General features: G+C 38.2%; 1 protein-coding gene and 1 long non-coding RNA gene across 6 annotated transcripts; one reads left to right on the top strand and one right to left on the bottom strand.

The window, feature by feature from the left end:
- The first annotated feature begins 1177 nt into the window (after positions 1-1177).
- eps8l2 (EPS8 signaling adaptor L2) lies at positions 1178-26739 on the top strand. Of its 5 annotated transcripts, XM_077516706.1 has the most exons (21): positions 1178-1415; positions 7950-8000; positions 8434-8480; positions 16177-16241; positions 18073-18234; positions 18372-18521; positions 18870-18949; positions 19010-19116; positions 19924-19994; positions 20223-20349; positions 22258-22346; positions 22427-22501; positions 22585-22733; positions 22810-22996; positions 23067-23101; positions 23177-23282; positions 24075-24194; positions 24320-24395; positions 24472-24643; positions 25874-26006; positions 26084-26739. In XM_077516706.1, the coding sequence occupies exons 2-21, from the start codon at positions 7966-7968 to the stop codon at positions 26159-26161; spliced, it is 2064 nt and encodes a 687-aa protein (XP_077372832.1). In that variant the 5' UTR covers positions 1178-1415; positions 7950-7965; the 3' UTR covers positions 26162-26739. The 5 variants fall into 5 exon arrangements, with proteins under 5 accessions (XP_077372832.1, XP_077372835.1, XP_077372831.1 ...); XM_077516705.1 differs by lacking the exons at positions 1178-1415; positions 7950-8000 and having other exon boundaries at positions 8238-8480; XM_077516708.1 differs by lacking the exons at positions 1178-1415; positions 7950-8000; positions 8434-8480 and adding an exon at positions 10998-11157.
- Positions 9855-14989, bottom strand: LOC144016062 (uncharacterized). The gene is made up of 3 exons (XR_013282837.1): positions 14945-14989; positions 12893-13003; positions 9855-10735 (listed from the first exon to the last, which is right to left on the bottom strand). It is a non-coding gene; the product is annotated as an uncharacterized LOC144016062 (long non-coding RNA).
- Positions 26740-26995: the final 256 nt, after the last annotated feature.

The raw sequence follows: 26995 nt of genomic DNA, 5'->3' as shown, positions 1-26995 counted from the left end.
CATCCTAAAGGTGACTCACAATGGATGCAGTCTTTACATAATTTCATACGGACACAGATTTGCTCATCTATGTAAAATAACAATGTGAGGAGCACCTGGCTTGAAATGTTTCATAAGTGGATTTTTTTTTTAAACACATTTTAAAATCAATTTAGTAGAATGAGCAAATGCATGTACAGAAAATGATTGGAAAGTGAACAACATTCCAGGAATCTCTCAGAAAATTCACTTTGTTGTGGCAAGTCCGAGTAAAGAGTGCTGTATTTGCAATAAACATTCATTTCTGATCTGTGAGCATTACCACGCATCCACCAATAGAGGGCGCAGTTGCTTTGATAAAGACGAAACAGAACTATGTAAGTACAGTACAAGGGTGAAAGGCTGGAATTCAAGCACTTAATACATTTGCATTATTGAAATGTAGTGGAAAAACAGCAAAATGAGAGTTTAAGTTATTGTCATAAATTTGTCAAATTTAAAAAAAAACATTTGTTACTGTATTATAATTTGGCTGTCCAAAGGTTTTTTTAAACGGCTGTATAAGATCAACACTATAATAGTAACGACAATAACTTCAGGATGTTGAGATAACCTCTTGGACATTAATTACACACGAATTTCCAGCCTCTTTTCCACCTGACATTCTTCAAGCAGGTGATTCGTCAGCACTGACAGCTTCAGTTAATGATCAAACTCCACAGAAAGGGTTTCCATAGTAACTGGCATAAAAACAAATCACATAGAGGCCTTGAGTGCATGGGTCAAACTTTACTTTGGACAGGCTTTCATCACGCTCTCCCCTTTTACATCGTATGTGCACAATGCATGTGGAAAATTGATTTTTAAACAACAATATAATAATAATATAATGAGAAATGATCCAGCTACAGATTCAAATGGAACCCAGGGGCATCAAATACAATGAAAACAGCAGCGGCCCCAGAATTGAACCCTGTGGGTCTCCATGTTATCCAAGTCAATTCAAACTGCACAAAAGTACACACTTTTTCCGTGTTTTTTTTTTTTTTTTTTGCTTGACATAGTTAGTATGACGAGATTACATGAATGAAATGAAACAAGTAAGTCAGTTGCATCACACCCACCCTCACTAAAGTGCCGAAGAAGCTCCTCCCCTCATGTATTGAATTACCTGGGAGGCATCTGTCACTCACCTGCTCCCACATTCCCTCCTCAGCGACTGCTCCGGGGAACTAACAACAACTTTCTGCGTCTGTGTGTGTTGTGTTAAGGCAGCCGCAGGAACGCTTGCAGGCTCGGGATTAAACAGCTCGGCTGCGATACCAACTGGTAGGCTTATTCCCGCTGGGGTTTTGTGTCTGCTGATCGGCGGCAGGTTGATGCTTCTATACCCCACATGTTGGTCACCTTGAGCATCCAGTGCAGAAAACACAAGAGTAAGTTGATTTTTTTTTTTGTTCTTGTTTGCAAAATGTATTGTTGTATTTAATGATTAACATTTAAGAAAACCAATATATTCATTTATCCTTTAAAAAATATCATTGATCAGTGTCACCCACATCATTAGTAACATCTCTGTGCACAGAATGCAATGTAATTAAGTGGCAGTATGTAATTCCCCTGAAATTGCACATTCCCCGATCTTCGCTGTCAACCGTAATTTCAGAATATGAGTCATAATCCCCCACTCTCAGTTTTGACAGTTTTACTGCTTGTCGCTATGGTACATTAATCATGCTCAAAATTAATGGCCACAGTTAGCTACACATAAACAACCAGTTGATAAACACTGACTGCTAACGTGCTCAATTCTGACACAAGGCTGCTCATACTTGGAACGAAACGTACAAAATGCATTCATAAGTGGGACTCTGTTTTGTTGACATTTCATTCATCTCGTCACATTGGTCATGACTCACCGACTGACATCGAGCAACATTTAGAAATATAAAAACCTGATAACTGTTATCTCTGACAAAATGCTTACTCAGAGGGTGAAGTCCACATTGCTCAAGCTTATAATTTTTCCAGTCGCATTGTATAAGCAGGATTGCGAACACTCCCCGCACACACTAATTACAACGTTTCAATACGATAATCACTCGACTATTGTGCTACCATGGTAACAACCTCTCTTTTGTGCAGGCAAACTTTAAATCACATATGTCAGACTCACTGATTGGTAAATAGTAGCACAGCCTGAAGGGATGATTTATTTACTATTCATGTGTGAGGAATGATGTTGCGGATTAGCAGTGTAGTGTTGCTGCTATGGAGCTTTATTTAAATGGATGTTTAATCCAGCGCTTCTCAACCTTTGTTGAACCAAGGAACCGGTTTTATGTATAATTATACTCAGGGAACACCACTCAAAAAATATTTTAGAAATAATGATGTTTATGTCTTCAATCTCTCAGTATGAAATGTGGGCCTGTTTAATTGAACACAAAACTAGCAGGACATCATGTCATTGTTATCCTCTGCCATCTAATTGTTACGGATTTGGGGTGGAGTGAGAGATGTGGACTAAAATTGAGGAGACTGATCAGACAGGAAATGAGCAATGTAGTGATTTATTAATAAATGGGCAGGAATACAATTTGACAGAACTGGACGTGACGTAACTGGACTTGTCAAAACTGGAACGTGACGTGACTTGACAAAACTGGAACGTGACTTGACTTGACCTGACAGAACTGGAACATGACTTGACTCGCCTTGATTTGACAGAACTGGACTTGACTCGACTTGACTTGACGAAACTGGCCTTGACTCGACTTGACTTGACAGAACTGGACTTGACTTGACTTGACACAACTGGACTTGACTTGACAGAACTGGACTTGACTCGACTTGACAGAATTTGACTTGACTTGACAGAACTGGACTTGACTCGACTTGACAGAATTTGACTTGACTTGACAGAACTGGACTTGACTCGACTTGACAGAATTTGACTTGACTTGACAGAACTTGACTTGACTCGACTTGACTTGACAGAACTGGACTTGACTCGACTTGACGAAACTGGCCTTGACTCGACTTGACTAGACTTGACAGAACTGGACTTGACTCAACTTGACAGAATTTGACTTGACTTGACAGAACTTGACTCGACTTGACTTGAATCGACTTGACAGAACTGGACTTGACTCAACTGGACTTGACTCAACTTGACTTGACAGAACTGGACTTGACTTGACAGAACTCGACTTGACGTGACAGAACTTCACGTGACATGATAGAAATGTACTTGACGTGACAGAACTCGACATGACGAGACGTGACAGAACTCGACGTGAGGTGACGTCGAGTTCTGTCACATCACCTCGAGTTCTGTCACGTCAAGTCGAGGTCTGTCACGTCAAGTCACTGGGATAGGCTCCAGTTCGCCCATGACCCTGAACAAGATACGCCCTTTCGAAATTGAATGGATGGATGTATATATGGCAAACAGGCTTTTCCTCATCAGGGTCACAGGTGAACTGGATTCTATCTCAGCTGACATTGGGTGAGAGGTGGGGTGCAACTTACACTGGCCATCAGTCAATTGTCAGCTGTTGTCCCACTTAGCTGTCTTTATTTCATGTCTATTTGAATCTTCTTAAGATTCTAACCTATTTTTTTAGTATATCCAAAGTGTCTCTGTTGGTTGCAACCCAGTCACGCACTTACTTCAAGACAAGATTAATTCTAACATTTTTTAAAGATGATACTCATGGATATTTATGCATTGACTTTTCCAGCTTACGAACATACCAGACATTTTTGGTGGTAGAAAAAAAAATACAGCTACCATGGAGGAAAATATGATACTTGTATTTGCAAAAAAAAAATGTCAGTCTAATATTTGATTGTGCATTTGAGCAGAACAAGCCACATTGAGTGATACTGCAAACATAGACATAATGTAGACTCAACAAGAAACGACTCGCCCCAGTGACTGCCTTTGGGGGTATTATGAATGAGCCGTCGAACCTCATTCCAGCAGATATGAATATCAAAACATCCAGTCTGGAAAATATTTCAAACTTCTGAACAAATAATGCTCACAGTGAAAAATTTTATGCAACAATACCACATAATTACCTCTAAATAAATGGTTGCGGGGAGGAGCGCAGTGGGCCTCTTGACAACACCTGACACCCAACATGTCATCCGCTGCCTTCACCTCCCCTCTGAAAGCTGGCTCTGTTCCAGAGGAAGGAACAAAAGAGCTAAAGAGACGCTGGGAGATAAGGACAAAAAGAGGAAGTGTTGCGTTGGTCTAGCTTAAAGTATACAGGACTATTTTTCTTTACTAAATCTCAAACTAAACACTGAGAAATGTTGACTTTGGCAGTAAAAGTTTTTCTTTTGTATTTGATGTAATCTGCTGAAAGAATCTATCGTTTGTTAAAATGTGCTTCGAGATTGTACTTCGTGATATTGTTTTACTTCCCGAAATTCCTGTTTCGCTAAATTGGTGCATATACGGTAATATTTTCTCACCTCAGCAAGACATGAAGCTACATAATACATCACACAGGATGTTTGTGTAGCGCAGTTTGAAATGTTATATATATGTTGCTTTTGTTGTTAAAATCCTAAAGTCAATTTATTTTGGGATTATGTTCGCAACCTTTTATATACAGTACAAGTAATCGTTGATTTATTATCTCCACCAAAAACCTAAATTAGCTGGATGTAAAAACTACTCAACCTATATCCATGACACTTCAGCGAGAGTACACACATTCCCACCAAGAAACACATTAATAAAATAATAATAAACAGTGATAAAACCTCAGAGTAAATAATGTTAATGTCTGCATATCCTATTTGTGTTCTTAACTTATAATTGTTTATGATGACTTAAGTTGACAAGATGTGATATACTGGCAGTTAACTGGCTCTTATCAGGACAGAAATCTCAAACAATATAATAATAAAAAGCATTGATTGATATCTATAACTCCTTGTGGTGCACCATGTTGATTTTGGAGACTGCTGCTTGCTTAAGTGTGGCTGGAGGAACAAACACGTATGACGTTTCGCCATTTTTAAATGAAAAACCTTTTGATGCTCTTCTAGTTTGTTTGTTTTTAGGGAGGAAATTTCGTGTTTACAACGAAATATGATTATGGGAACATGAAGAACCTCGGATTTTCGGCTGGTTTTCATTGTGGGCTACATTGAAGTTAGGGTTGCCAACTTGTAACAGTGGGACCATGTACAGTAAATGGATAATTACTTGTGGTGTAACCAAAATAATGTTACTGTACATAATTAGGCTTTTAAATCAAAAATAAAAACTACCAGCAAGTTTTTAAATGTAACGTCACGTCATTTGGATCATGCCCTGCCTCTGATTGGTTGTTTTTCCTCGGTTAAATTATATTGGAAGTACTAGAGACTAGAGGGATGTTTTTTTTTTTTTTTAATATATATATTTTTTTTCACAGATCATTTTGCTAGGGCAGGTCAGATCGACTGTGTCTACAAATATGACTGAAAGTGATTTTTATGAAAATCTCAAACTTCACATGCCGAAAAAACTGCTTATTCTTGAATGAGATTAATGAACAAAAGTAAAACTCAGCAGCTCAAATATTTTCTTTTTAGGAATGTGCAACATTAATAATTTTTCTTCTTTTTAATCTGTGTGAATTAATATGATTTGAATCCAGAGATAATAGCATTTGTTCCATCTGACAAGGCCGTTCGAGTCTACTTTAAGGACGCTGATTTTATTATTATTATTATTATTATTATTATTATTATTATTATTATTATTATTATTATTATTATTATTATTATTATTATTTATTTTATTTGCTTTAATATCACAGTCGGTTAAAAAAAATTTTTTAGCCATGGTGGCGTCTAGTAGGAAGAGGCTGAGCTGCACTGTGTTTGTTTACAGATCAGGTGCGTGGCTAGATGCAAAATAATAATTACCTCATCATACTACATATCAGCATGTGCATTCAGTTATTATCAATTTTATATGTGCACAATTTGGTGCTGATCCAAATTCAGAATGTTCAGACATGCCTAAGTGACTCCGATTTGGGAGCTACCAATGGTTATTCTAACTGCCATTTTGACTGTAGGACAGTTCCTCATTAGATCAATCAATGAATAATGCCACACTGCTGTCACTACATCCTAATCAGCATATCACATCTATGCAGTGAACTGCAGGCATTGTGAAGGAAAACAAACAGGGCGTTTTGTTGTGCAACAGCTTGTTAGGGTCCATGGTGATCGGAGAGGAGCTCGAGCGTGTGTTGGTATGCGTTATGTAACGTCATGAGGGCAAGCCCTGACAGACAACGTGGAAGCTCCATGCTGCTCCGAGGTGACTTCTCCCATTTCCCGCTTCTCTGATTTCAACCTGCACACCGGCTCGCCTCCTCGGAGGCCGAGCTAATTGTCGCTAATGAGCTACACCGAGTGTGGAAACCGAATCAAATTATTAAATGTGACTCGGTAAATAGTTGTAAACCGAGTGGACTTAATCAAGCGATTCATGTCTACCATTGTCGCAGATGAGTCTCTAGGCTGCCAACCGAACCGACGCAGCACCTGGTGAGCTCAGTGGAAGAACAGGCTGTTTCGTCGACTATTCCACTTACACGCTAGGGGCTGTTTGGAAACAGGATAGACTGAGAGACAGGAAAGGCAAGAAAAAACATAGCAGGTTCAGGCAATGGAAGATGGATTACACACATTTATACGGATGGAAACGTCTCATTTTCCTTATTTCTTCAAGATGTCAAGACCACATTAGTGTTCGCTTTCCTCTTGGATGACTACTTGGAACTGCAAAAGTACAGAATTGTGCCGTCACTAGCTTTGCTGTTTTTTTTTGTTTTTTTTTTTTTTTTTTTTCTCACAACGGACATTTTGCCACTGAGCACAGATTACACAAATACTAAGCTAAAATTTGATAGAGGAAAGTCCATGGGCCAAAGTAAAATATTTTGTGAAGCTCACAGTATATAGGTACTGTATAAAGCAGTGCACCCTAACAATCAAAGTGGTCATTCCCACCTGATGAACCAGGAAGTTGACTGTTTGATGCAAACTGTCATAGATGGACAAACAAATAGGGATGATTAGGGCACTATCGTGATATCAAGATATCAAAACTGCCAGAATATCGTCGTCACAATATTCAAAAGGAACACATCTGTAAAAAAAAAAAAAAGGTCAGGTTGATTTCCATTTGTGCAGTTCTAGCACCCTCTAGTGGCTAGTTCATTAGTGCAATTTAATATTCATTAGGGATGTTTTGGCCCTCTATGTTTAAATTCTATGCTAAATGTCAGAATTAGGGCAACATAATTTACTTGTGAAGAAATCAATGTGTGCTTGCATTAGCAAGTAAGTGTCTTAATATTGTTATTAGAGAATGTAGGTGGGTTAAATGCATTGCTGTTATGTATATAAAAGCACAGTATTGTGCTTTTTTTTAAGTATGAGCTCTTTTTTTTTTTTTTTTTTACAATATTGTGATCTTTTTTAAATATTGCCAACACCCCCACAATATCGTGATAATTATCGTATCGTGACGTTCATATCGTGATAATATCGTATTGTGATGTTTGGATATCGTTTTTTTTTTTTTTTTTTTTTACATTGCTTGCATTTGATCTCAGTAGACCAAGTGTGGGCCTCAACTGATTCTTATTTTTTTTTGTATTATTGATGATGAATTATATATATATATATATATATATATATATATATATATATATATATATATATATATATATATATATATATATATATATATATATATATATATATATATAAATTGGAATTGGTTTTATCAGATTAAGAACATCAATTTTAAAGAAAGAATAAAAAATGTAATTCAACAAATTTAGAAGAAGAAAGAAAATTGCACTAGAGTGGATTGTATTGCGGGTGTACCTAATATTGTGGCCAGTCTTTCCTGTTCTAACATCTCCTTCCCTCAGGTGGATGTCTTGAGCCATGAGTACCTTGGGATCTCCAACAAGGCAAACCAAGTGAGTTTTCTACGCATTCCATCTTCGCCCACAGTATTTACCTTTCCCTACCTCAGCTCTTTATCGCAGGTGACTGTCACAGTGGCCACAGAATCACTAAGCCAGTATATGGAAGGTGGTGCAGGTCAGGGACCTCAGGCACAGAAGCGCCTCTGTTGCGAATTATTTGCTTTGCCCGGGCTTTTTGGCTCCAGCTTCCCTGCGGGCCCCCTCCTCGTCCTCCTCCTCCCCCTTTTCCACTCTCCCTTCCTGGTCGGTCCATATGGTCTGAATCTCAGGCTATAATCTGGCCGGCACTTTCTATATATCACTCCCGTTTTGTGGGCTTGTGAGTCATGAAAAAGTGACAGAGTGGGAATTTTGGTTGCTTTTAGTATAGAGGAGACAAGATGAAGGGAATGCAGCGTAATCCCGTCTCTTCTTGTCATTGCAGTGGAGTGGCCAGATCGGACAGCAAGATCAGCGCCAAAGCCCTCTTTGGTAAGCGGTCTTACCTTTTACCTCACTGAGCACTTTGTGTTTTGATTTGTTTGAGTTGTTAGGAATTTATTATTTATTAAGACAACTTTGCTTTCTAAGGGTTCCCTTTAAGTATTTGTGAGAATCGATGTATGTATGTAATGACTGTAAAATTCTGTCATATGAACAAAGTTTCCACAGTTGGGAGTGATTAATGTGGAAATCCTTTTCAACACACATACACTGTGCCATTGTACAATGTTATTACACCAAGCTGTCGTTTGTTATGTGGGTGAAAAGTTTGAGCTAATTGTATCTATCAAGGTTCTACAGTTCAGATGTGCACTTGATTGTTTGTGATCTTGTTAGCACATGTTTCGTTTCATGAGTGATTTATCAATGATCGCTTGTGTTTGCCCTAACTTGCCCTGCACCTGTAATTAAACAGTCCTGCACTTTTATTTTTAACTTTATAACTTCCCAAACTATATTGTTTGCTTTTTCGTTTCAAGGGAGGATGAATGAAAATGACCAATGCTATTTTTAGCATGTACTTGAGTGGAGTAAATGTATGGCAGTATGCCACACACAAAGAAAATATGAATGTTAAGCCGTATGTGCGTTGTGGCAACCAGTAAATAGAAGCATGCCGAGTAATACACTGGAGTTGACTTATTAATTTGAGGCCTACTCAACTTGACGAACTTTCGATGTTTTAAGACGTCGCTAAGATATTTTCAGATACAGTACATAACAACCGATGTGTATATTTATGCATGTATACACTATATGGGTCACAGTATTGGGACAATTATTTCAACTGAAAACAACGATAAATAAGGAATTGAGTAATCGCACTTGACTTGACTTTGCTTGACTGCAGTACTAATTTTCCACCAATAGAGTATGATAATGGACTGAGAAATTTACATGAGGTTGAATGATGATGTATGAACATAGTACAGTCGAGTTTGATGTATAAATCATTTATACATCTGAAATAATCATTTCCAATTTAAATGAATGGAAATGCCATTAATGCGTTCTATGCTCTGCCCCAAAAACAAACAAACCGCTGAAATATTTTTAACAAAGTAAATACCATTATATAATATTTAATTTGTTAAAAAATAAATAAATAAGTATATAAATAAGTAAAAAATAAATAAAAAAAATAAAAAATAAAAAAAAAATAAAAAAATATATATATACATACATAAAACAGTTTATGCATTATGATTAATTCATTGTGACTCCTTCCGGTGTGTTCAAGTTGGCCACCGGGGGCAGTATAATACAGTCATGAAGACACAAGTGAAGAAGACTATCAACTACTGGAAGTGACTGAATGGTCATATCACTTGTTTTCCCCCAGAGTATAAATAATATGTGCCATTGAGTAGTAATATATTGTCTGCCAAATGTGCTGATGTAAAAAAAATAATAAAAATGCTGGCTAAAAGAGGCACAACACTGCGACTATCGATGCTATTCGTTAGCCTGTCTATGAAGTTTTACATCGTGTGTTAGCATTAAGCTAGCCAGGGTTCACCGTATAAAATAAATATGTCTCCATAGTTTTGTATACATAGCGTGCGTGTTCTATTTGACTTTGACATTAGCGGAAGGTGCAGGGCGTGCCTGTTTATAAAGTCTGCTTGGGACAGGGTGGGGATGCCCATGTGAATAAAAGCCTCATTGAAAATGGTGGAAAAGACGAGGCAGACTTTTTTTTTTTTTTTTAACCTCTGTTGCAGCCTCAGACTTGGGCTTGACTGCGCACCGCACATACAGACGAATGCTGCTTCAGGAACAAACTGCTTCCATGAGTGGCTTTTCTAAATTTAAAATGTTCTATGATGGTCATACTGGCATGCAAGATGTTCCCACGCCGTCTGGCTTCACACCTTGTCATCTGTTGGTGCTATAAGACAGTCGTCCAAAAATCCACAGGATGTGCCTGCCTGCGTTGTTCCTCATAACGTGACTCACAGTATGTGTGGCGACTCGAGGCTATGTTGTTCTCCTTTCGGCTCGCCTCAGCCTGCGCGGCAGATGGTCAGCACGACGGTGTGTGACATGGCAGCATCTTGCCAGTCCTCACCAACCAGGAGATGGGATGCTGTTGAGTATCAACAACAACAACAACAACAGCAATGGCTATCCGCCTGCTGCTGACGCATTCCATGTTGAACACACACAAAGTGCAAAGGTCCATTCTCAGTATGTTGTATGCAAAACTTGACACAGTCATGCAAATGACCCTTTATCAGCACCTTTAAACAGAGCAGAAACAACAGAATTATATTAGCTTAGCCTTAGATTAAAAAAACAAAAAAACAAAAAAAAACAAAACATCCAGACATTTAATATTACAGGGGCGTAAATGAGTGTGTTAGCTATACACTCAAAGGCCACATCGTTAGTTACACCTGGAGTCTAATGACATTCAATATGAGAGTTTATGAGAAATCACTATCAGCTGGAAAGGTGCTCGTTTAAGTATAGATCACAGCTTGTTAGCAGCAGTGAAAAATCAGAAGGTTATGTTTGTTTGTCAGTTTGTTAGCAGGCCGCTACTTCCTTTGTTGATATGCATGACCGGCAGCCATTTTGATTTTGTGGTGAGCTAATGCGTTTCATCTCATCGGAAGAGACAATAAGTAGATGTTGATATGAGCTTTCTTCCTGACAAAAGGTAACCGTTTTGCTCTTTACTTCCTATTATTGTTCTTTTACAGTGCTAGCATAAGTAACTTAGCATCAGTGTCTGGTGGAAACCTCCTATGTCAGCATATGGTCAAGTTCATATTTTGTTGTGACTGTACTATATGTCAGTCTCCACGTGGGTCTGTAAATGGCTGAATAAACATGCTGTCTTTTGTTTGTTTGTTTGTTTTTCCTGAAATGTGATGCTTTTGAAGATGTGGGGATTCCACCTGACACAATGTAACTACATGAGAGGGGTGTTAAACAGTCTCATAGAGTTCACTTAAAATTAAGAATAGTGTACCGGTATATATTTTTATGTTAAGACATCCCTGTCAAAATCAATTATTGTTTTTTGTAAAGGACGACTTACATTAAAAGGCAAACCATTATTAATGATAGTTAATTTTTGGACTTCTTTGTGGCCGGTAAATACACAATATGAATATATACAGGTCAGCATGTAATTATTTGAAGTAGAGCTGTGAAAGGCGAACTGTAGGGCAGTGGTTCTCAAAGTGTGGCAGTGGTATAATGGCGCCCTCTAGTGATACTTAAAAGAATGACTGCCCAAGTATAGGTCAGTTCTGTTAACGTTCTTCATTTGTATAGATAAACTTTTTAAGTTAACTTTTACATGCTATACATTTTAATTGGATCATTAGTTACCTTTTTTTTTAAGGTATATGTTCCTATTTTTAAATATAGTCCTAATGTTAAAACTGTGCATAATTTTTCAGTGACTTACAATGATATTAAATATAGCTACATTGGAATAAAATATCAGTTTTCGGATTAAGTCCTATAGTCTAGAACTTCTACACTACTGCATTTTTATGTTGTATTGAGTGAGCGCAAATTATTCTTTTGTTCGTAAATGGTGTAAGAAGTTTGACAACCATTGCCGTAGTGAATACTTTCTGTTAACAAATAGCCAAATGTTTGTGAACATAGCGCTACACTTACATCCAAATGTTGATCGGCAGTAAAAACAAAAGGCGAATACTGCCAAATCATGTAGTTTGACTTATTGGGCAGTTTTAGCATTTCATGGGGACATAAAATCAAATCATAATCACACGGCAATTTATTTGTATTCACTTGATGTCGGCTATGTCAAATTGATCTGGACCCAATATCAGTTTAACAGTCTGCCCTCTCGCCACCACTGTTTATCTTTAGTCATTGACTCTGGCTTCTTAGCCAAACTGCCTGCTAAATGGATCTCACTGCAAGCTGTTGCGGCCCTGTGAAACGGTGGCCATAAGTGGCATTAATAAGACATGTCGGCCTGCTCGGTTTTCAGACAGACACCTGATGCCTTTCTTTCAGCTGTGTGGAGCCAAGCAGGAAGAAATGAGCCGAGAGGGATTGGCTGTGAGGCAAATTCTGGCGTCGTATGCACATTGTGGCATGGACACAATTAAGTGATCACTTTTCAAAATGGCACTTGAGTCACAAAGTTCCCAACAAGGTGCATGGGAATGAAAGGACACTTGACAGATTCAGTGAATTGTTGTTGAAACGCTGTGCCTTTGTGTTGTGTTGAACACACAGTACAATGTGTGCAATGCGGAGGGAACAAGAGCTTTTAATGTTGTGTGTGGCATCCAAAGTGTTTGCTCTCCAGGGCGGAGGGGGGGAGAAGACATCTGGCATTGTGAGCCTGATAGCAACATGGTCTCATTTAATAATCGTGTAATGGTTACCTGTAAGCCATTCACCTGGTAAATAGGTCAGCGGGCGCAGTGGCACACTTTAGTTATGTGCCAGTTCAAGCACAATAGCGTATCTCATTGTGCGCGTTGCAAATCTCCTCTTTTGGCTGAGGTTACCTATGAAACTCAACACAACCCGAAGTGTGAATGAAATTCAATTAATCAAGTGGGAACATTTCTCAACTAGCAGCTTGAAAATTACATACGGAAGAGGATTAGGGCCAGTGAAGAGGAAAAAAAATGTTGGCAGGATTCTGACTTTATTCTCAGAATTCTGACTTTAAAGTCAGACTTTAAAGTTAAACTTCTGACTCTAATCTTAGAATTCTGACTTTAAAGCAAAAATTCTGACTTTAATCTCAGAATTCTGACTTTATTCCTAAAATTCTGACTTTCTGACTTCCACAATTCATAGTTTTACATTACGTCAAGTCAGAATTCTCACTTAAGATTAAAGTCAGAATTCTGACTTTAAAGTCTGAATTTTGAGATTAAAGTCAGAATTCTGATTTCTGAGATTAAAGTGAGAATAAAGTCAGAATTCTCACTTTAAAGTTGGACTTTTGAGAATAAAGTGAGAATAATGACTTAAAAGTGAGAATTCTGAGATTAAAAATCAGAATTCTCATTTTTAAAGTCAGAATTCTGTGATGAAAGTGATAATCCTGCCAACCCTTTTTTTTCCACTTCACTGGCCCTAATCTAATCCTCTTTCATAATATCAAGTACATCTATGATTGTATGACAAAAATTCTGGCTTGGAAAGTGGTCATAACCTCACAGCCAGGAATCATTAAGTCAGGAATTCAAAATGATTGTACACAATACTATACAAAACTTTAAACACTAAGGGGTTTATTTCTGTAACTGGTGCAAACCTGGCGTGACAAAAGGTGTAAATTTGTGTAAATTAATTTTAAATTTTTTATTTTTTTTATTTTTTTTATTTTTTTTAAAGAGCATGTTTTTCACATAATTTACTTCCTGAGGCACAAAAATATTACGATACACAATTTGCTACTTTAGTTTTAGTTTTAGTTAACCCACATGACACCTCAACCAAGTCAAGTTGGAAGATGGCAATTTATAGGTGGCATCAATAGTAGGGGTGGGAATCTCTGACATGAGGCCGATTCGATATGTATCTCGATACACAAGTTGCGATTCGATTGAAAAACGATTATCTTTCAGAACAGAACGGTTCGATACGGTTCGATTAAGTTTGGGAACGATACAATTTTCGATTCGATACGATTAATTTCAATATTCAAAACTTATAGTGACATTTGTTGCTTGTAAACATTAATCTTAAAACACCACAAATTTTTACAGTATCTACAAATGTGTTAAAAAAGAACAACAACAATGTCTTCTATATTTTTATATATTGAATCAATTATTTAAATGGACCACAACAAAGGGCTGGGCGATATGACTGAAAAATTTATCAGTTTAAATATTTATTAGTTGTTATTGACAGTTATAATTGTTTTTTGTTTTGTTTTTTTAAATTAAAAATAAGGATCAGGAAATTAAAAGGCTGATAATTCAATTTGAAATATAAATATTTAACCTTTAGACAGACACCAACACAATTAAACAGAATATGTGCACATTGTAAAGTATTTCAGAAACATGAAATAAACCTACCGTCCAGCCAAAAGAATGAAGCCACCTTATGGAACAATAAATCTATCAAACACATTTTAACAACTTAATATATCCAAAAATATTTCCAAAAGTGCCCTAACCTTTTTATCAACAATTTTTGTTTTTAACAATTTTTGTTTTTCTTTGCCATCACATTCATTTTTGGTTAATGTATGATATCTTTTTTGTTTTTTTTAATCTGAGACACGATGATGACCACGGAATCACTACTGTTTGTTTTGTTTTCTGGGCTGTCGTTCATTTTGAGTTTGATGACGTAATTGCGGGCACGTCTCAGTTCCCTGCTGCTCATGCTAGTTGTGTACATTGACAGGGAGCCACAAACTGATAAATGAGATACTTGCAGTGTGCTTTTAGCATAGCTGGTGTGTTGGCTGTGGGACATACCTGTGTCGTTTGAATCCATGCATTGGATCGTCACGGGAGTTATTCTTTTTGGCTCGCGCGCAGTACCAACGCCGGCCCGGGACATACCGGGCCGGCGTTGGTACGCCGAGTGCACCGAGAGGACTCGATAGCCATGGGAAATACCGAGATGTACGGCACCGGCTTCTGCTAACTGTCTCCAGTGCATGTTGTCACTCGTTGTGCGCGACTGCGCGCGCGCGCGCGCGTGCCGTGTCGCGAGCACGGCGTTGACGGTAGGCGGCCCCCCCTCCCCCCCAAAAAAGGTGCGTAACGTCTTTGCATTCTGTTTACAACATCCGGGGAATGAAGCGTCTCTGAGCGCGACTTTGCTAGCTCTCTGTAAACACGGAAGTAGCTTGAATACTGATGCTACTGAAATGTAAACAAAACAAGTAGAGCACGGCGCAGAACTCTTGCTATTGTTATGAAAACCATAAAGCCTCACTCGCAACCGATTCACAGCAACGCGATATCCGGTCCACAGCTTTACAAGCAATGTATCTAAGGATTCCCGGCGGATTTTGTATCGGTTGACAAGTCTGCTACCGACACGGCCGTTTAGCTCCCCTTAACGACCGATGGTTCGGTCGAATCGGTTTTTTGTCCCACCCCTAATCAATAGCACACAAAGATAAAAATGAGGATGTTTGCATGGTGTTGTGTTGTGTTGTGTTGCTGTGTAGCGATCATCTGTGATCTTTGAGCCTGAGGTTTGGCACTTTTATGGCGCATTTACTGTACGTAATCCTTGCCACCGTTATATAAAGTGAGAGAGAACACTTCAAGTTGTACCGACTCTTTGATAGCGTGATTAATATTTAACTTTTTAGATATGCATTTCGCCACACCTTTGGGAGTCAACCTTTAGGGAAAAAAAACATAAACATTCTTTAGTTGCTTATTTGTTATTTGCTGCAAAATTGTATGTTAAGTCACCTAAATTACTACATGAGATGACTTTGGCGGTTATGACTTTCTTTGGTTCCTATCATTTCTCAGTAGAGTATTAAAAAAAATATAGAGCAAGCATACATAGAGTAGGTGTTCTTCCTTATTGCCCTGCTGGTGTTGTCAGTTCACTCATGTGTGTCTCTTTGGTCCATTCACTCCTACTCTGGTTGGTGCAACATGTGGTTCCCAGGCGAGTCTTATTATGGTGACTATTTTTCTTTAAAATGGAGACACTTTCTAATTTTTTTTTTCTTTTTCAGAGCAAAGGAAAAAGTATTCCAACTCCAATTATATTATGCATGAGACGTCACAGTATCATGTTGAGGTAAGGCTGCCATGTTTATAAATGATTTGAATGTTTTCAATTGAGAAATGAAGCTTGATAAATATCAGCAATTGTCACAACTGAGTAAGGAAATCAAAGTTTGTTTTACGTGTTAAGTTGCTCTACTTTGAGTAGTATGATTGTTCTGGTGATTTATCTTCTTGTATCATTATTTTTGTGGGAATGCTGAAGCATTCTCACATGTTATTGTGATGTGTTATTGTGACTTTCTTGCCGTGTAACAACTCCCACACAATACTTCCAATTTACACTGTTCAAATTTCAACTTGCTTCAAAAATTCATGCCTCCTGTCTGATTCCACATTACCTACAGTATTTGCACAATTTAAGGTTAAATACCAACTTTTCCCCATTTATTTTCAATGGGACAGACAGTGAACTTTTTCTAAGTATCACTTTCCACGCCCACTTCCATACATATAACTTATCATCATTATCATTATCTGATACTGCTCGGTGGCATAGTTGGTTAAGTGCATTGTCCAGTAACCAGGAGGTCACAATTTCATAATTTATCTCTTAATTTACTTCATAAGCATTCCACATGCAATCTTAGCATTCAGCTTTCAGCATTCCCACACAATTTCTCCAGAAATTTCACTTAGTCTAGTTCTTTATGTTATGATTACATTTTTATGAATATTATACATTATTCATTTGCATTAGTATTTAAAGAATTCATAATGGCTCTTATTAAATTCATCACAAATATGAAAGTGAACACTGTTGTGGTATGTGAAAAAGTTAAGCTGATAAATACATTCTAGTAGTTGCAACCATAATGTACCTTTATAATGCAAGACACCCTCCTCATAATCACCCTACACAATAGAGGAAATTATATCAAAAATGATGAGCCTTATCAGGGGAAGCCCGTTTCAAATGACGATGAGTGTTGGTATGATTTTATGACAATGCGGAAGAGATTTCTTAAAATGCCCTAATTACAGATAATCAGCTGGAACAGACTGGATATCAGTTACCTCATATCAAATAAGGAACTGTTAAATAAAATGTCTTGTCGAAAGTTAGAAGTAAATTCAAATTTTTATTGGATACGTCACTCAAATTGCAACATCTGGTTTTTATTGATTGTTTGAATCTAAAATGAAATTAAATTCTTAGAATAACAGTCTGAGTAGACCAATAACTATGCTACTTTTTAACCAAAATGAGTGTTTCATATTGTGAACGTAAGCATCTAAACCACTACTTTTAGTACTATTTATTAACCCTTTGTAGGACAAGTAACCATATTTAATAACTTTGACCATAACCCAGCCAGTCAACAAAGAATCTGACTTGAATTTTACCATGTCAAATTGAATTATTGGCTCTTTCTATACATGTTCAACAAAATTTGCGTCTGTACAGAATGAATTGAATGCAATCGATAATTTTAATTTGGAACTTTAGTGTTATTTTGGAAAAGTTCTCTTCATATTGCTATTGTATTTGATGTACAAAAATTAAAAAAATAAATTCCCAAGTATGGAATTTCATTTTCTTTCACATTTACAAATGTGCATTTACGCTGTTGTGGGAGTGCACGCAGCCGGCTTGATTCAAAGTACGTTTATAAGGGACTACAAGAAGATCTCAACATGTGGATGATGTAACATCAGCCTCTGTAAAGTGGGCAATGCCAAATTCTCAAGACTTGTCCCGGCACGAAAATAAAGATGCGCCAGTTTTTATCGAGAGAAAATGTTTCTTCTATCTCAAGCTAATACTGTATACTTTGTTTGCACTTCAAGTAATACTGACATCATCTTTTCCTTATGTCACCTTTTCTCTCTCGCATGGTCAGCATCTGTCCACCTTCATCATGGACAAGACCGAGTCCATCGCCACTGTGGACGACGCCATCAAGAAACTTGCACTTCTGGATTCAAAAGACAAGATTTGGACTCAGGAAATGCTCCTGCAAGTCACTGATAAGGCCGTCAGGCTGCTGGACTGTGACACTCAGGTACTGCTGCCCTGATGCAACCTTACATGGTTACATAAAGGGCAATTAAGAAAGTTACTATTAACATGCCCACACACAAACTAAAATAATATTTGGTGACTACTTCTCTGGACAAATCTGCTATTTTCTCTCTGCAGGAGGAGCTGGAGAATTTCCCCCTACCCACAATCCACCTGTCTCAGGCCGTGCTGAACCAGACGCGTTACCCGTCCGTGCTGCTGCTCGTGTGTCAGGACAATGAGCAACACCGGCCAGACATTCACTTCTTCCACTGTGACGAGGTGGAGGTGGGTGTCACCAGCATCTTTTATCCTGGTCCACTTACAGTCTGGCTTAATCAGTTTAAAGTCACATTTCACAGATCTTAGTAGCTTTGCACTTTTGTGTGAGCACTCAACAGTGTCTGCTGACAGCTCAGCATGGTGTCCACATGCACATTGTTCATTCTCATATGATATTAGAGATTTTTACATCATTATTTAAAATTAACGCTTTCACTGCCATTGACGTCTATAGACGTAAAAAAATAAATAAAATACTGAACTGGTGAGTGAATGAGTTAAACGTTATACTCCTGTGTATATTTCTACATCTAATATTTGACTAAATTCTCTCTCACTCTCTCTCTCTCACAGGCAGAATTGGTTCATGCAGATATAGACAGTGCCCTTGGGGACAACAAATATGGGAAAAAGTCGAGGATTCACACGCTCAAGTAAGACATGCGTGACCTAAATTTTTGAGCGAAGGTCCTGATGTCCTTTTCCTCTTGTAGAATTAACCAGGAGAAAATGAAGCACCGAAGAGAGACCATCCTTCCTCAGTCGCCCCCCAAAGCTGCCCCTGTTGCAAAGGGACGCGTTGCTACCACAATCCCACAAGGTGAGAATAAAGGACATTTTTCACATCTTGACACTGGCCAAAATCAGTCGTAGAGAATTGATTCGTCATCACTCGTAACTATATAATCTAAAAAAAAAAAAAGGTATTCTAATATTTTTAATTATGTGTATTGCTCACACAAAAATGTTGTTTTTTGTCATGATTTGATTACTTACAAGTAAAGTGAAAATAAACTGCTTCGAAAATTGACACACTACAGTGAATCTTGTCAACAACTCTGCCAAATTTGAACGATAACCTTAATTGCGAGGGTTTTCCACACTGTGACAACGAGGCACTCTAGAGTAGCCACACCAGAGTGAACACCCTGTCCACATGCTTTTTGTCAAGTTGGATATTTCAGACTTTTTTTTTATTTTTCATTTTTTTTATTACCTTGGTCTTGTGCCTTCTCTCCGTGTATGCACTATAGCTGACAATGAGGCACTCTAAAGTGGTTATGTCAGCCCAAAGCTCAGCCGGAATCAACATGCTCTTCATGAATTGCACGCTGTCTTTTATTTTCAAACATGTATAATGCACTTAGAATCAAATCTCTGAATTCACCTTACAGGCCCTTTAAACATAAAAAGCGGCAGTATTACATCGTAAACGTTTGTCATAAACTGCTTTATTGAATGTACCGTAAATGGTTGTAACTTGTTGTGGATTGAAATTTGAAATGTAATCAAATTTAACCATTATCTATTTTTGTTATAAATGCACGTTGATCATTTTGATAGTAGATTTTAAAAATTGTAGAATAAAAAATCAGATTTTGCATAATGCCTAACTTTGTGTGTGCAGACAGACGATCCTCTGGACACAGTGACCCAGAATCACATGAAAAGTTGGCCCAGCGCATCGAGAAGGATGTGGTGAGTGTTTTCTTCCACCTTCAAACTGGACACTTCATTAGGTACACTTGTAGAATTTAATGACATCTAATGCAAGAAAACAATTACTTAGTTTTGATTGACACGGTTTACTGCACCATATAAAATAAAATAAATTTCCTACCCCAGTTGTGTACGTCAGGTGTACCTAATATTTTGTCTGGTGTCAACATGGGACACCCTCATCATCCATCTTGTTCTTCTCCGAAGCAAATCCTCAACTGTGCCCTGGACGACATTGAGATATTTGTGGCGCGGGTGCAAAAGGCAGCCGAGGCCTTTTCCCAACTCAACCAGCGCAACAAGAGTAAGAAGAATAAGAAGAAAGGACCAGCAGGTCTGTCTCCCTTTCTTCTTCTTCTGCGGTGGCATCTTTGAAGTGACAATATGTTGAATATTGCTCACACTGCCATGTTTGTATCTCTTTGTGTTCTCCAGTGACGTGTGTGGTGATCAACACCAATATTACAATTGGCCTTTGCTAACAAGTCATTTGGCAAATACTCAGTTTTCATTGCAGCGGTATTATTATTATTATTATTAGTATTATTATTATTATTATTATTAATGTTATTATTTATTTTATTTGTTTATTTGGTTCTTTAGTGTTTAACATGGTCCTGCAGTATGTCAAGCTGTAATAATAATAATAATAATGATAATAATAATAATGCCATCATTTGTTGGGTGATGTTTTATCTTTGACATTTTCATTTCTGCATGTTTGGTCAGTGGTGATGCAATTTGAGCACCTAAAAAATGACACAAATATTGCAAAGTTAGATGAGCGCTGTCGCTGACTACACATACAGATGACTCTCAGTTCAGAGAGTTTGACTGTTTCTCAACTCTGGAACTATTTGTATGAAAATGAGATTGCATTATTAAAGTTGCGTAATCCTCATAATAACAAGTATCACACATGTTGGGCTCCAAGACGAGAAACAGTTTAAAAACTGCTGGGTCAAAAAAAAAGTAACTCAATTTGGATGACATAGCTAACCCAGTGTTGGGTCCAAAAGGAACTGAGCCAATGCTGGGTTATGTATACCCAGTGAATAATTTGGTTGAGGATTTGGGTCAAGATTTTCACCCAACAAGGGGTAAAAACTACCCATAGTGATGCGGTACAGCTACCAAGAAATTGGTTTTAGAACAGATGCACTTCAAATGAATATTCATTTCATTCCAAGTATTTTCAAAGAAGAGGAAGCAGCAACAACTTGAACCCCAATCCCTGTGTTCAAAACCAGGGGTGCTCCCCATGGAGCCATCCAGTTGCCACCAGAGTTTTTATAGTTTTGAATTTTCAATTTAGATAGTTTTTATTTCGTTTTAGTTATTTAATAAATGCTTAGTTTTAGTTAGTTTCAGTATTAGTTTAAAAAAATGTGTATTACTTGTGCGCAATATTTAAAAAACACCATGGCAGAGATGTCATCTAAAGGTGCGTTTCTATTGGCTGCTGCTAGATGACGTGTGGCACACTTTCAAAGTCCTTATTCCGCTTAATATCGAAATAAATCTTCTTAAAATCACATTTAAAATCATCTCCAAAGGCTCATGCATTAAATTAATTTCCAAAGACAAAAATGAAGGACATTTTTGCGGTAATTATAGTTAGTTTTAGTTAGTTTTGCTAACATAAAATGTAGTTTCATTTAATTTTCGTGTTTTGAAAAGCATTTTTGTTTTTATTTTATTTCGTTAAATAAAATGTATTTTTATTTTAGTTTTTCCCTTAGTCTTAGTTAACTAAAATAACATTGGTTGCAACCAATGTTTTCCAAGAATGTCCCATTAAATTTACTTCAACTTCAGAACACAATCAAAATGGCGACCATTCCGCTCTTCAGCCTGCCGAAATCCAATCCTCAATCTAATGTGCTGGCTCTAAAATAATAACCCAACCTTGGGTAAAAGTAACCCAATCTACTCCAAATCCACTGAGACCCAGCAAGTGTGTAGAAAACAATTGAGCTTTTTTTTTTTTACTTTTTTTTTAAATTGTTATTATTATTATTATTATTTTATTTTGTTTTGTAGCAAATTATTTTTCAGTTTTATAACTATGCTAAAGGTATTTATTTACTATGGCTTCTTTTAGCATAGATGATAGCATGGTGTAGGTTCATGTAGTGCCCTTACAACATGAACCTCGAACCCTGGCAATAGGGTGAAAGGGTGCTGCTAAGACTGTAAACATGTGTGTTCATTGTCTGCGGTCTTGTGTGCCTGTACGCAGAGGGCATGCTGACCCTGCGAGCCAAACCCCCCTCTGAGGAAGAGTTCATCGATAGCCTGCAGAAACTGAAGCTGGCCTTCAACCTCTTGGTGAGATCGCTCACATCACTTAACCTCGCTCTGCCTCATGGCCTCCGTCCTCACTGGCTCTGTCATTGCACCCCCTGCAGGCCAAACTCAAGAAGCACATCCAAAATCCAAGCGCGTCAGAGTTGGTTCATTTCCTCTTCGGCCCTTTGGAGCTGGTAAGAGCTACAAATGGAGTATTTGTCAATTTCTTTCCGTACCGTAAAATCGGTTTCTCAAGATATGGTGCACTTAATTCCAGGTGCTGCAGAGTTTGGGCAGTCCTGAGCTGGTCCGTTCCATTATCTCCCCCCACCTTTCCAAAGATGCCGTGGACTTCCTGCGGGGGCACCTCACCCCCAAGGAGACCACCGTTTTTGAACTTCTAGGAGAGGGCTGGACCAAACCCAGGTTTGTCGTCAATACTCAAGTTGGGCATGTGTTCAAAGATCAAATTGAAAATTGTGGTTTTTTGTTCTGCGTTCAGAGCGGAGTGGCCGAGGGATCAGTGCGCTCCTCCTTACTATCCCAAGTTTCGGAATGGCTGGGAGCCTCCGGCGGAGCTCTTCAGGACGGCCCCGTGGGAAACAGAGGGTCCCGGTGGGTCTCTGGGCTCGCCCACATCTTTGAGGTCCCCCGTTAGCCCCGATTACAGGAAGCACTCATCTGATGACGTAAGACTGGATAACTGAATAGAAATCCAAGACTCAACAGGTCCAAAACAGTCTGTGTGTTTCTTCGCAGTTCTATGGAACCCATTCCTCAAACTCATCCACAGGGTAAGAAATGACGTCTTTTATTTGCGGTAACGTTGAAATCAGCCAAGGTAAATAGTCGGACATATATTTCAACAGGTCCTACAACGGGATGAGCCCCACGCGCAAATTTGCCAAAATCCGCTACCACTTTGTAGCGCGGAATGCCAACGAACTGTCAGTGCTGACGGATGAAATTCTTGAGGTGAAAACATTTTTACATTTATTATATAATGTAAGCCAGCCCGAACCAATGTTGGGTATTTTAAATGCTACATCCAGCCATTTATAATTTATGCCAGGGGTGACAAACGTACGGCTCGTGGGCCAAAATCAGCCCATCAGAGGATTCCATCTGACCTGTGAGAAAAGTCAAGTCAAATCAAGTCATCTTTATTGAAGACAAACTGTAGTTTTTCCACTAAAAATCACAGTTATAGCTCATTTTGTCCACTTAATTAAATGACATTCTGAAATTTTGGCTGTTACAATTACAAAATACAAAAATTTTGCCCTCACTTGTTAAGAAATTTCAGATTACTCTGCAATATAATAATGAATTCAAATATTTGAAGAATGTATGTGTAATTATTTTCACAAAAAAGGAATGATTTCAACTTGTTCTTTACAACTTATTTGGCCATGGACATGCTGGTCCATTTGAGATCAAAATTGGGTGAAATTGGCCCCTGAATTAAAATGAGTTTGACACCCCTGGTTCATATATTATTTTCCATATTGTATACATGCTAATCAGTACTGAACTACAAATAAAAGGGCTTTAAAGGGGAAATCATACCCCCCCTAACCCCCCCAAATAAAAGAAAAAAAAAAAGATTTTTTTCAACAATTTTGTGGTGCCCTCTGGAGGCCATGACATCCTTTGTATTTGCCCACACACGACACAGTATTGCCTAATTGGCCAGTCAGCTCTGTATATCATAAACTAAAGAGTCAGTATAGCATGTTAAATGATGTTTGTATCATCATGTATCAGGTGCTCGAGGATGACAAGCAGTGGTGGAAACTAAGGAATCGTAGCGGCCAAGCTGGTTATGTCCCTTATAACATCCTAGATGTTGTTAAGTTCGAAGAGCCTGATGTTTTTTACAACCAGGTAAGCTGCAACATTCCTTTTGCTATCTAGCATCTGTACTCAGATTCTACAGTTTCTTACTTTTGGCCGTAAAAGATTTCAAATGTAATACAAAAGAATTTTGATTGACCTTGTGTGTGCCGTAGCAAGGCTACGGTGCGTCCTCCCCTGGTTCCGTCAGCCCAGGAGACAGTTTCAGCAAAGGTCGACACAAAGACAAAAGTAAGCCAAACCTCATATTCATGTATTTATTTTAGTTCAGATTACTGTATTGATTTGCGTTGCTGCTGCATTTCAGAGATGGATGAGGTCAACAACGAGCTCCTGAAGATGATCACCGCTAACAAAAGCCAGCCACCCGCCAGAAAGTTCCGCGTTGAGCGACCGGCCGCCGCTCAAGTGCCGCTCACGTACAACTCCGGTCCGGATCAAGTCAAGTCTTGGCTTATTTCCAAGGGCTTCTCAGCGCCGTGAGTGACACATACAGCACTTATTACTTGCTCATCTTTAAATATATCATTTAAGGGTGGCAGGTGATTAAAAATTTTAATCAGAAATAATCGCATAACTTCAATATTTAACACACGATTAATCGCAAATTTTGTATCTGTTCTAAATGTAATGTAAAGTTTCATAGTCAACATAGAAAGTGGAAAAAAATGTTAAACTAATCCAAATATGGCTATATCTTTCAGTCATTGATACAATAATTTCATAACTCTTTTCTTGCCGAAAACATTAAATGACGTTAAGTAAAACACCCAACGATTACCGCCAATAACGTCAATTGACGTCAACTACGTTTTTTTTCTCTCTCTCAATGGGCAGCACAACGTCTTGTGCAGCTCTGTTTTGTGAATGGGGTGTGTGTGTGGGGGGGGGGGGGGGGGGGGGGGACGCATCCACTAACTATGGCCAGCAGATGGCAGCATTGTATCTGTTTTCAATGGGTTCCTGTGTATCAAATTACATCAAAACAAGTTTTCAAGGATGACATGAATGATCAAAGCATTTGTCACATTTAATCTAATTCACAGTGTCACTAAACAAAATAATATTAGTGTCAAGAAAGTCACTTGTGCAGAAATGCAAATGGTGATTCCTGAAGAATGGAATAAGGTAGAATCATACTTTTTTTTTTCTAATAAGAGACTGGAATCCAATCTTTCATATGGCATGTTTACGTAGTCATAGCACACAATATTTGCCTTTAAAGATGAGTAAAAATGCTCGCTATCGACTGGAACATGAGGGGTTGTCTTTTTGGATAACGTTCGGCAGTAAAAGAGATAATAATTCATAAAATTCAGTTAATACTAATAGATGTGCGTGATATTGGTTTGTGTTTAGGTCATTTTCTGCCACTAGATGGCATAATTGGATTTATAAGACGTGACAGCTCAGTTCATTTTTCTTTTCATATCCAGAGCTATCTAATCCTTAACATTAAGTAACTTGTGAAATTCTGCACATTTTTAAAATTGTAAAATACAACTTGACCCCAATTTATTACGGCTAAATTTTGACGTAGACATGTCTACTGTGTTGCAACTGGAATTCCCCCAGTACAGGCTTCCCAAGTAAGAGCCGTGGTCATTAATTGCGCGTTAAAAAATTAAGTTAATTCAAAATGAACACACTAATTTTGACACCCTAAATGTAAATGACTTTTTTTTTTCTTTTTTTTTTGCCATAAACAGGACAGTGGAATGTTTGGGCATCCTGACTGGAGCTCAGCTGTTTTCCCTCAACAAACAAGAGCTGAAGGCCGTGTGCGGAGACGAAGGCGCTCGCGTCTCATCGCAGATTACCGTGCAGAAGACGCAAATTGAGGTCAGTCGCGTATCCACCGGCTTAACTATTACACATTAGAGAGACGTAAGCGAGACTGTGTTGCGTTTTGCCGGCAGAAATCGTGTGGCGACAGCGAGCTTCAGGAGGTCATGAAGCGCAGGCAGGAGCGAATCGACTCGGGGAGCACAGACTGAGCCCGCAAACCCCGCCCCCTCCTAATTTCAAAATGAACGCTGTCTGCAGCACCTGCGGCAGACCATATTGACATGTTGTACACATTTTAATTGTATATTTATTTTTCTCCCATTTTGTATGTGCGCAAACTAATTTGCATCTTTAACGTCTCGAGCTTTGTGAGGATCAGCAAATGTCAACGCAGGATGTACACTTTTAGATGTACATGCATGTAACGTACAGTACATGCTTGTAAAGGCGCATGTTGATGCTTAATGGCAGTTTATTCAATGACTCAGTAAGATTGTTGCATAATTTGTGCCAGAAGGTTTGACACATATCTCATGCTGTTATGTATAGCCAATGATTTGCATATTGCTGTTTACAGTAGGAAGCAGGAGATAATCGCGTGGCTGGGAAACGCAAGTTCATCATTCTACATTTTAATCATCGTAATTCTGCATGGAGTCTGTAAATTCGAGTCTTTTTTTGTGTTATGTTCAATTGTTCTGCTTTAATGAGTAAATGAAGATTGATACAAAATCAAAAGAATTGTAAATATGGTGGGAAACAAGCTGATTAAAAGTTGCTGAATGTTTGATAGTGAAAACTCTTGTCATTCATAATTTGGTTTTTGGATAAAACGGGACACGGATATTGCCACAGATGAAATTATGTGCGCCATCTTAACATTCCTGGTGCATACCTTAGTCCAAAGCACAACTTTTTCTGAGCCCTTCATGTATATCGGAGTCGTAAAAGTAAAGTTATCGGACACATTGTGCTGAGACTTCAACGTGCGAGTTGATAATTTATGAAGTATATATCAAAGTGTGATTCACAATTATAGCTTC

Source organism: Festucalex cinctus, chromosome 3 (genome assembly GCF_051991245.1).
Source record: "Festucalex cinctus isolate MCC-2025b chromosome 3, RoL_Fcin_1.0, whole genome shotgun sequence".
In the NCBI taxonomy this organism is placed as follows: Eukaryota; Metazoa; Chordata; class Actinopteri; order Syngnathiformes; family Syngnathidae; genus Festucalex; species Festucalex cinctus.
The sequence above is the reverse complement of the archived record's forward strand: the minus strand, read 5'-3'. Positions and strand labels throughout refer to the sequence as shown.

What these genes read in the sequence shown, in the direction of transcription:
- eps8l2 (XM_077516705.1), top strand. Translation starts at nt 8,390, where the DNA reads ATGAAGGGAATGCAGCGTAATCCCGTCTCTTCTTGTCATTGCAGTGGA. An exon ending in CAGCGCCAAAGCCCTCTTTG is followed by an intron (nt 8,481 to 16,176) that starts GTAAGCGGTCTT and finishes TTTCTTTTTCAG; the next exon opens with AGCAAAGGAAAAAGTATTCC. An exon ending in TGCAGAAGACGCAAATTGAG is followed by an intron (nt 26,007 to 26,083) that starts GTCAGTCGCGTA and finishes TTTTGCCGGCAG; the next exon opens with AAATCGTGTGGCGACAGCGA.